At 41.0% G+C, this 10,887-nt stretch overlaps 2 protein-coding genes across 2 annotated transcripts; one reads left to right on the top strand and one right to left on the bottom strand.

Annotated features, from left to right (window-relative positions):
- Positions 1-45: 45 nt before the first annotated feature.
- Positions 46-3,129, bottom strand: LOC127352045 (E3 ubiquitin-protein ligase TRIM21-like). Its single transcript, XM_051380142.1, has 2 exons — positions 3,032-3,129; positions 46-2,631 (listed from the first exon to the last, which is right to left on the bottom strand). Exon 2 carries the CDS (start codon positions 2,619-2,621, stop codon positions 1,002-1,004), a length of 1,620 nt encoding a protein of 539 aa, XP_051236102.1. The 5' UTR covers positions 2,622-2,631; positions 3,032-3,129; the 3' UTR covers positions 46-1,001.
- A 1,171-nt stretch (positions 3,130-4,300) lies between these two features.
- slc7a6os (solute carrier family 7 member 6 opposite strand) lies at positions 4,301-10,847 on the top strand. Its single transcript, XM_051380146.1, has 5 exons — positions 4,301-4,544; positions 5,654-5,983; positions 8,140-8,346; positions 8,870-8,999; positions 9,917-10,847. Exons 1-5 carry the CDS (start codon positions 4,356-4,358, stop codon positions 10,048-10,050), a joined length of 990 nt encoding a protein of 329 aa, XP_051236106.1. The 5' UTR covers positions 4,301-4,355; the 3' UTR covers positions 10,051-10,847.
- Positions 10,848-10,887: the final 40 nt, after the last annotated feature.

Here is a 10,887-nt window from a genome sequence, read left to right as displayed (position 1 = left end):
GTCCTCGGGACACCTTGCATTTAATTAAATAAAGAATTAGCTTGGTTGCTTGGTTCACACACTTTATTCTGAAGACGTATTACCTGCTCAGAGGAGAGTTAAATAGAAGTGGCATCCATGAAAGCTGGACTGTCTGGCTCTGTTTGCTGAATGGTTATCAGCGTTGAGGTAACTTGCTATTGTAATGTGACAAATGAGTGCCATCTGTTGGCTATTCAAGGTCAGTTTATTCATCTATAAAAAAAATGGAAATTGCAGTCCATCCTAATAAACCAAAGCTGATTACCAGAACATATAAAATAAATACACATTAACAGAAATAAAAACCCAATATATTCCATAAAACACCTACTTACAGCTTTCTGATTGTATTGTCGTGTATCTCCACTGGGATAACATACAGTATACCCCAGGTCAATCAACCCTTAGCATAAAGAGGAAAAATAATTTTCAAGTTGTTTTCTTCTATTCAAATGACAAAAATAAAACATTTTTTAGTTTAAGTTTCAACTTTTTTGATTCATAACTCTTTAAGTCTTATTTTGATGTATTTAAGTCTTATTTTGGAGATTAGATTTGAATAAGGCCACAGCCTTGCATAACCACCTCAACAGATCGATGGTTTCAAATGAACTTGCTTCTGCAGTTGCCAAGGAATAAATAATAAGCTCAAATCATTTCTAAAAAGAACAACAGAAACACTTAAATTATTATTTCATTAAAAACATGTCCACAGTACCTGAACATACATTGACGAAGAGTCTGTTAAATAAATATAAATAAATCTAAATGATAAATGGTTGAAACATCTAGCTTCTTAGTGTACAAATGCAAACCTGACCCAATCAAAACATTGACTGTATGAAAAATACTGCATTGTCCACCTATATATGGTTCTAGTGTTAAATAACATCCAGTTTAAAATCAACACATGATGAGTGGTGTTGATGAGGGTATGCGTAAATGACAAGAAATCAATTCTGGGGAAAAAAATGCCTGATTCAGTCAGTTTTATGAACATCAGAGATCCTGAGAGGGGCAGAGTTGTCACCACCATCATTAAAACAGGGACTGAAGAATGGGTAGAGTTTTTCAGTGAAGGAGCAGGCAGTGAAGGAGTAGATAATATCCGCGCTATCAACGTCACAGAAGGAGACCAGACCCTCCTCGTAATCCACAAACACTCCCACCTTCTGAGGCCGCGATTTCAAAGAGAGGAAGACATCAGGGTCAGCGAGAGCTACGTACTCATTTCCATTCCTCAGCTGCAGAGTCCAGTAACCAGCCTCCGGGCTCGATACAATTTCTCCTTTCCTATTGGCCGACACGCTGACCACTCCCAAATCCCACTTAGTTTTTCCTTTAACTTCGACCTCATGGTAGAATCTGCCAGAAGAGAAACTCTGCTTTCCCAAGACAATGACACAATATGAAAATCTCTCTGGATTGTCTGGGAGATTCTGCTCTACATCCCTGTGATTTACTTGTTTCCCATCGTCGGACAGAAGGAGTTTAGGGTGTGCTGTGTCAGGATCAAGAGCCACGTCCACCGCATACCGCCGCACCCTCTTCAGCTCAGCTTCAAGCAGCTTCTCCATCCCTTTGTTGAGTGTCTCCCGAAGTTGAGCCGCAGCTCTTGCCACAGTTCCCTCATACGATGGCTGTCGGAGGGTGACTGTTGTCCAGTGCTTAGTGGGTAGAGAGGCGTTCAGGGAGGAGAAGCTTTGGAGGAAGTGGAAGTGATCACCAGAGCATAAGAGCTGGTTCACCTCAGCGTTTGTCTTCATCAGCTCGGAGACCTCCTGATCCAGTTCTCTGATCAAATCTTCACTTTGTTTTGCTGTAGTTTCGTGCTTCCTTTTGATCTGATCCATGAGCTCAGTCAGGCCTGTCTCTCCAAGCTCAGTCAGAGCAGTGAACACCTCCACGCCCTCTGCTGTCTCTTTGTCAGCGGCTTCCTTGTTGAGCTTTGCTGAATGTGTGAGCTCCTGTATCTTCAGCTGTCTGTCCTGGACCATCTGCTGAAATTCTATCTTCCTCAGCTCAGTTTTCTTTCCTTCGCATTCTTCTTTTAGAGGAACAACATCGTGCAACCTGTGATCTGACTCAGTACAAAACTGACACACACACATCTGGTCAGTCTTGCAGAACAGCTCCATGAGTCTGTCGTGCTTTGTGCACACCCTGTCTTCTAGGTTACCCAGAGGCTCAATGAGCGTATGTCTTTTCAGTCCAGACACCGTCTGATGTCGCTCCAGGTGCGTCTCACAGTACGAGGCCAGACAGACCAGGCAGGACTTGATAGCCTTTGTTCTGAGCCCGGTACAGATGTCACAGGGAACCTCTCCTGGTTTGGCTTCCTCCGTGGCTTTCTTCACCGCTGACTGTCTGAACTGAGCAACCATGTCAGATATGAAAATATTGACATGCAGCTCATGTCTTGTGTCAAAAAGCTTTTTACAAAGGGGGCACTGTATTTTTCTATTGATTCTCCAGTTTTGAGTGATGCAGTTTTTGCAGAAGTTGTGTCCACACATTATGGTGACCGGAGTGGTGAACACATCCAGGCAGATGGAGCACAGAAAGTGCTCTTCAGACAGCAGACAGGTGGCAGCTGACATGCTGACAAGACTGAAACATGTGAAATAACAATGTCATTGATATATGAATTCTTGAATACTTGTTTCAAAAATATGTTGGATTATTACAACATTAGCTTAGTTATTGTATAGTTACAGTTATTCCAGAAATGTCCATTTGTCAAGGGAAAGGCTGCAGTTTGTGGTACTGCTGAACTGTGTTACATTATACAAAGATATGTTTCTGTTATTTGATTTATCTTCATTTATAGAAATGGAGTGGACAAAATAATAGAAACACCACTCAGTATAACACAGTACAACCTGATGAAGCTAGGAATTATAGCAGGACTGTTGTATTACACTGCATTAGCTTTAACTGGGTGTTCCTAATATACTGGCTACTGAATGTATGTTAAAGATGGTGTATATAGTGTGAAATGTGTACTCACCTGGATAAGACTTATCCGGTATTCTTGAAAAAATGTCAGAAGAAGCAAATCTCGGGTTTTCTTTCTTTCTTCTTAACAGGGACCCACTGACTGCAGCAGCTGACACACCAAACAAGACTTCTACTTACACTGGGGGGATGTGACTCCTCTTTTCAGTGTGGCTCCACCTAGCCATGCTTAAAGGGGTCACATGACTACACCCGGCAGCCAATTGTTTTTTTTTCTTTTGTCTTTACAATGTTCAGTCCTCCTGGAATTTAGACAAACAGCTAGAGCTTTTTTTTTTAAATTATTCAAAATGTGACATATCAATAGGTGATAGTATCAGCAGGTAACAGGAGAAATGTCTTTAGATTAATGTTTCTTTTAGTAATTCTCTGCATCAATTTAATCTCCTGTTATTTTTATTACCCTCTTTATTTTTAAAACTTCAAATGATACCATAATTTAGCATATACTATATACACTAAATATACTATATACACTAAATATACTATATACACTAAATATACTAAATATACTATATACACTAAATATACTATATACACTAAATATACTAAATATACTATATACACTAAATATACTAAATATACTATATACACTAAATATACTATATACACTAAATATACTATATACACTAAATATACTAAATATACTATATACACTAAATATACTATATACACTAAATATACTATATACACTAAATATACTAAATATACTATATACACTAAATATACTATATACACTAAATATACTAAATATACTATATACACTAAATATACTATATACACTAAATATACTATATACACTAAATATACTAAATATACTATATACACTAAATATACTAAATATACTATATACACTAAATATACTATATACACTAAATATACTAAATATACTATATACACTAAATAGACTATATACACTAAATCGGACTAAAATATTGTTTGAAAAAGATTGTTACATCTGCAAAGTAATAATTCTACTTGATTATAGTGTAATGATTTGATATTTGTATTATTATTGTTATGCAACAATTTAATTGGTTAGAATTATCCACTAAAAAGTCAAGGTGGCACACTCCACACTCAGATTCAATCATTTGTGCATTAAGTAAATCGAGGAGATAGGAATTATACATTCAAGTTATAAGAGGAAACTACAACTGAGGATGACATCCACGCTATCATCCCCACGACCTCGGCCTGCGCCATACTGTGACGTTTGTGGTACCCGGAAATAAAGGCGGAGTGAGAGCTCTCCAGTTCTCCTCCTCTTTCTGTCTCTGCCAGACAACCCAGACTCACTCAGACAGCGGGACAACATGGATCCAAACGCGACGATTCTGCGAGTCAAAAGAAAAAGGGGGACCGACCCCGCAGATGCTTTGTTGCTGGCATGCAAACGTATCCGCCCAGAGACGTCCCAGGGCTCGGGCGAAACGGTACCGGAGCCCAATGAAGCCGAGGTGGAAAACTCCGTCTTCAAACTCGTGGCGACCGTAGCGACACAGGTGAGAGGCCCGCTGGCACAGCCGCGCTGCTGGCTAACGTCAACGGAGCCGGCGGTGGAAAACGGCAAATACACGTTAGTTAGCGTCTCCACACAAACTTAACGACTTAGTGAAATTGACCGGCGGATAGAGAGCTGTATTTAACGTTTTAAATGGATGGTAATAGTCGTTGGAAAACAACCCGCCTTCTGTGCTAGTTGTTGTTAGCATAGCACTCAGGCTAGTCAACGCTGTTAGCCAACATTAGCTAGCCGTACGTCAGCCCCAGATAGCGTTAGCCTGTCGGTAGCTGAACGTAGTGGTGACCCGTTCACAGGCCCCGGAGACCATTTCACTGTGTACCGAATCAAAGCCGTCGAAGATATAACATTAACATTAGCGCTAAATGTGTTCAAGTACACAATGTCAAACATTTGTCTCATTCATCACGCAGCTGGTAAACATAGTCTCATGTTTTAAAAGGCTCTTTGGTTCAGTGTTATTCTACTTGAATAAAATATGGTGTAAATGTGCCTCTGCTCACTGACAGTGTTTGAGTGATGCAGGAAGGATTGGGTGGTCCAGTGGTTCAAACCTTTTCCTTTTAAGGGACCTCTTTTTCTATCATATAGTAAACTGACGACCCCTGACCATGTTCTATGAATATTTCATATTATATTCAATTCTGTACATTTTAATACTGAACTCAGTAACTACAGGAAGTTTGTGTAAAATGAGCTATTTGGATGAATTTTGAGCAAATTATTTGTTGTTCAGTGAACCTTTTTCTACAGTTCTGTCTGTATTATGTATTTCTCTCCCTGTTAACAATCATACACTCTCCCATAAATTCTGTGTTTTCTTGGCCGTTGTTCTTTTGAACAATTTACATTTAGTTTTCTTCAGAAGTGAACCAGATGTTGAGCTATATGCCTACTGTGTATATTTTAAAGGTTTTCTTGTACACCTTGGACATCCATGAAGCTTTTGCGACCCCCAGGTTGGGAAACCCTGGTGTGGTCCATGCTTAAATTCCTTCAACATCTGTGTTTTTGAGGATTAAAGCCAAATATGTTCCCATGTGCACGTTATAGCGCTGTAGATTCTCACCTTTGTCATCTCATCGCCAGGATGCTCCAGTCCAGACGCAGGTTCGGCAGGCTTTGGCTCGGCCTCGCATGGTCCACGCGCTGCGCCCCTCTGCCACCAGTTCACAACGGATAATTGGGGACCTACGAAGCACAAAGTGGAGCACCCGGAGGGAAGAACGCTACAGAATACTCTCTAGTCACCGTACAGGGTTGTCAAGCCCAACTGAGCAGCAAATCCCCCAGACAGAGGCCTCTGAGGGCGTGGAGGAAACTGGGAAAGAGCAGGACAAATGTTCGGGTCTTGGAGAGATCCAGGTGGTTGATCTTGTACACGAGGATGTAGAGGAGCAGGACAAGTCTTCTGGCAAGGTGAGTTGAGCACTATTGTAGCTGGTTAAGGAGTACCATTGGGATTTTCAGTTGCCTTACACAGTCTAATTGATTGTTGTCCATCATTTAGGGAAAAGGGGGTCTGGAAATGTCATCACTGCTTCACTTTTAAGTAACAACAGTGAATGCGTGCCTGTCAAAAACAACTGTCAACAGGCCAAAACAGTGTTAAACAAATGAACATAGCAGAGAGAATGAAACATCTTTAAGTGCAGTAACAATTGATTTGAGTTGACAATAATGCCACGTGGCAATAATGACAGTACAATAAGTTTATCCAGTACCAGGCCACTAATACATGAGCAGACATTCACAACCTGCCCACAGTCAGCTGTGGTCTTTTTAGTTTGCTGATTTTTCCCATTGCACATTATCTGTTGTGCAAATGCAGTGAGCGTTAACTATATTTTCATTCACTGTGCTGAGGGGTGTCTGCCTGTCTGCTGGACCACCATAACTTTCACTGCACCCAATGGTTTGTTGCACAGAAGCATCTGGAAAGTTGTGTTGTAAACTGTTTGGAAAGGGCAGGCACTTTCAAAAAATACATGGCACGTGATTGGATGAACTGTCTTATCTTCATCTATCATGGGAAAACTTCAACCAATCAGATCAACGAAAGATTTAACACAGTCGTTCTGGGTGAGATAGCAGATGGGCCGGTTTTAATTTAACACATGTGTATTTTTAATATACCTCCATGCTGGTGCATAGCTGTAACAGCAGCTGTAACTCTGTAATAGGCAGTGATGTTGGTTTCGCTGTAAAGAGCAGTACGGTCGGGGCAAGCAGTGTAGTGTGTACTGAGAGGGTGTACCTTTCTTACCAACGCTTATAACATCACAATTAAGAATCCACAACTAACTGTCATTGACAGGACAAAACACCATGGTGACAATCTGTTTATTACTTGTGCAATAAAACATTACCTCAATACTTTCAGTATTTTATGTTAATAGCATTTATATGAGTTTTTAAATATTAAATTTGAAAGGGAAGCATTGTAAAAGTTGATGGCATTAAAATGTTTTTATATTCTATGCTCTCCTGACAGGAGAATCAGCCAATATAAACGACCAGTCATGCAAAAATAAATGAATACTGTGAAACCGGCAGGATCTTGAAGAATACAGTGATACAAATTGTTGCTCATACTGCCCACCAATCGAACGTAATCAAACTCTTACTGAAGGGAGTCGGGAGCAGAGCCAAACCATCTTTTTCATGGAGAAAAGCCTTCAGTGCCCTTCTTTGCTCTTCTTTCAATGAAGAAACACTCTCAGTTCTGATAGACCTCTCTAGCAGCCACCATCGTTGTTTTCCACTCACATCGTCACACACACCTTAAACCAGCTTCCAGTAGTCCCTCGTAGGATGCCACTTGGTGCGTAGCTTGAAACCTGGTGAAACGGATTCTCACGATCTTGCGAGTCCAGCTGGTTGGTATGGTTACAACATTCATAGCTCTGTCATCACTGTCAGACACCCTGGAGAGCCCCGTATAGAACTACAGGTTAGAATGATAAAGAAAGCCGTGGAATGCATTACGCTTATACAAGAAGTTATCACAGCACAATTGCTTGTGTCACCAAATGCTTTTAACACAATCAATAGTAAATATTTAATAGCTTATCAAATAACAGTTGAAATGCTGTTTGAATACAAATAATAAATGTGTTTGTGATGTCAAGTACACAAAGGCTTCAGCTGCTTAGCTCCTTATTGCATAGAGTATTAACTGGTTTGTAACAATGAACAAAGGATTATTAATCAAGTCCAAACATTGTTGAACATTGCTATTATGGATAGCCTCAGTGATCAGTTTATCCTCTCTAGGGTTGCAAAATTCCAGGAGTTTTCAAAGTTGGAAACATTCCGTGGGAATATATGGGAATTAACGGGAATAAACTGGATATTTTTAATATTGCTTGTTATAATACTGTTAGTCTAAAAGTCAAACTGACAAATAACTCAACTGGGTTTGTATTCACTGTATATGCCTGTCTGCTTATTACAAAACAAAATGTTTATATTTATGTTTGTATAAGATGGAGTTTGTATGAATTACCCAACTTTTCCAGTTAATTCTCCTAAATTCCCATTTATTAACCCTAATCCTCTCTGTATTTTCTAAGACGCTGTCCTCAGACCCAGAAGTGATCCTGTGCAACAGCACCAAGATGCTGCGGGAGCGTCTGAGCATATCTGGAGAGAGGCTGGGGGAAGAGCACCGGGAGCTGGATGCGGAGTACGTCTACGACCTTTACTACCAGGAAACGGTCACACCAGGGTGGATCCAGGACATCCTGTCTGTCAGGGCCTACGCCGATGAGGGAGAACTGGTGTGTGTGGATGGATGGACGGACAGATGAATGAGTGCTGACATCTGAGTGAGTGAATGAAGACATGGGTGAAGTAGAGAGTAGACATGGGGGGGGGGGGCTATGTGCTAACTGCCTGTGAGATTTGTGTTTGGATAAATTGACAGTCAGCCTCCATGCAGCTGCTCTTTGCTACCTTTAACTCAAAGCAGTGGTCCTGGATCAAACTGCTTTAGGCCAGTCAGTAGATGAGACCAGCGTATGGATAAAACTGTCCCTCAGTAATATTGCTTATTTCTGTCGGAAGCAGCATTCAAAAGTGTGCCTGACATTTGTTGCATTCTTATCATTTTGGCCAAAAACATTCCCAACAGAGAAATCGATCTTGCACATTTGAAAGGGGAACAAAGTGATTGTCCAGAAGTGTTTATGGCTTAAATCATAAAGCTGAGTCCATAGAGTTATTAATTATTAGAAACAATTTCTCTGAGGACACTAAAACCAGTAATGAATCAACAAAAACGAGAGTTGTTGTTTGTACCAGGTGCCTGACCTTGTGGTTTGTGAAGAGGAGGTGTATGAAGACGAGGACGATGAAAATGAGGAAGGCAACTGGAGGAATGACTACCCTGATGAGAGCGATGCAGACAGCGACAGAGAGGAGCGCTACGGAGGTGCGTATTTATGAATGTATGAAGGCGTTATTCAGGCCTGTGTCGGTTTGGACACTGTGCTGACAGACGCTAATGCTGGCTAATGCTAATGCTGACAGAACAGAACAGAGCTCTAGTAGGTCGCAGGAACATCTTAAGTGAGGACTATTGAGCACACCTGAATAAAAGCCGCACCAACTAAATTTAAAAAGAACATAACTTTTTTTACATATATAGGCCGCACTTGTCTATAAGCTGCAGCTGTCCACATTGTAACATGAGAGATTTGTAGACCACCAAGATGGTACACAGAAAGATTTTTATTTTTAATTAAATAAATGCTGCTCTCCAACGTCTCACCATCGATTCATTGGTGCCAAGCTTTCGTGCAGCAGCTCTACTTCAACAGCCAGATCAGTTGCCTTTAACTTAAAAGCTGCATCATGTGCATTTCTTCTTGGCTTCTCCATGATGAGGGTGTGTGCATGATGCGCAAAATGACTGAAAGAATCAAATGAATTCAAAACACAATCAAACTAGCGTCTTCCTCGGCGCATTATCTCTTCCACCTGTCTGTCCTGCTCTTGCGCTTCCTGCTAGAGCGCCCCCTGGAGGACATTAGCCCGTAAAAATCTAGAGATTAGCCGCATCATTGTTTAAGCCGCAGGGTTCAAAGCGTGTGGAAAAAGTAGCAGCTTATAGTCCGGAAATTAGGGTAAGGTAACAACAACAACACAATTCTTATTTTCAGATGATTATACACCAATGAAAACACACCTATGAATATTATATTTCATTTTTGCCAATAGATCCTCCTCAGTGTTACACACTGGACCTTTTTGTTTATGTCTCCTATCCATCTCACCTTGAAACTTAGTGCTAACACCTTTCCAGATCCTCCCGTCACTGATTGGCTGCTTTGTGTCTCTTGTGTGCAGGCTACTGGGAAGAGGAGCACTCGTACAGCCGGAGGAGCTGGCAGTGCTACCAGACGGAAGAGCTGCGTGAGCTGGGCTGCCGTGGTGGAGATGACGATGAGGATGATGATGGAGACAAATATGATTCTGATTGATTTACCCCTTAAGCCACACCCTGTCAGTGGATCTTCCCATTGCCCTCTTCACAAATAACACCATACTCCACAGACCTCTGTGTAGGAGAGGGTGGGGTGGGGTGGGGTGGGGGGGACTGACGGGCACAGAAACATGCCTGGGGTGGGGGGAAAATGCACTTCAAGACATCCCATCTCAAAGTGTAGCAATGTATGTGTAGCACTCATCAGATTTATAAAAAACATCCTGTTCTTGACCCGTAACTTGTTCAGAAAAGTTTAATTTCATGTCACAAAGTTTGTCGACCCCTATTGGTTCAGAAAATGGTCATCTCTTTATGGTGGAATCCATCCCTCTCTACTACACAGGGGATGAAGGAGTAGGTGTAATTTCCAGAAGGATCCAGAGTGTCTTTTTTTTTTTTTTTTTAAACTGGTGGAGTGAACTTGTGTGTGGGTGTTTGTTAAAAGTGGATGTGTGTTAGAAAATGTTGCGTATTAGTGTTACATGCCTGGTATGCTTTGTGCTGTTAACACTTCTGTTAGTGAGACGTCTCGGGCCGCGTGTGGTTGCAATTTAGGGTGTTTGCATTTTGTGCATGGTAGTGTGTGTAGGTGTAATTGTGTGTGTTAAGATTTTTGCATAATGTGAAAGCGTGGTGTGTTTATTTTGTTGTGGGTGTGCGAGTTTGGTTCAGAAATTCCCTTTTTTTGAAGTTAAGATTGTTTTGCTTGGATGCTTGTTGAATTAAACTTTTTGTAAATATGTAGATGTGTATAAAAAGAAAGCTTTCAAAATAAACTTCAAACATCTCAGAGTCAGTTTGTGCTGCATGGTAAACGCCTGTGTGAGGTCAC

The sequence above is a fragment of the Dicentrarchus labrax genome, unplaced genomic scaffold, assembly GCF_905237075.1.
Source record: "Dicentrarchus labrax unplaced genomic scaffold, dlabrax2021, whole genome shotgun sequence".
Lineage (NCBI taxonomy): Eukaryota > Metazoa > Chordata > Actinopteri > Moronidae > Dicentrarchus > Dicentrarchus labrax.
The sequence above is the reverse complement of the archived record's forward strand: the minus strand, read 5'-3'. Positions and strand labels throughout refer to the sequence as shown.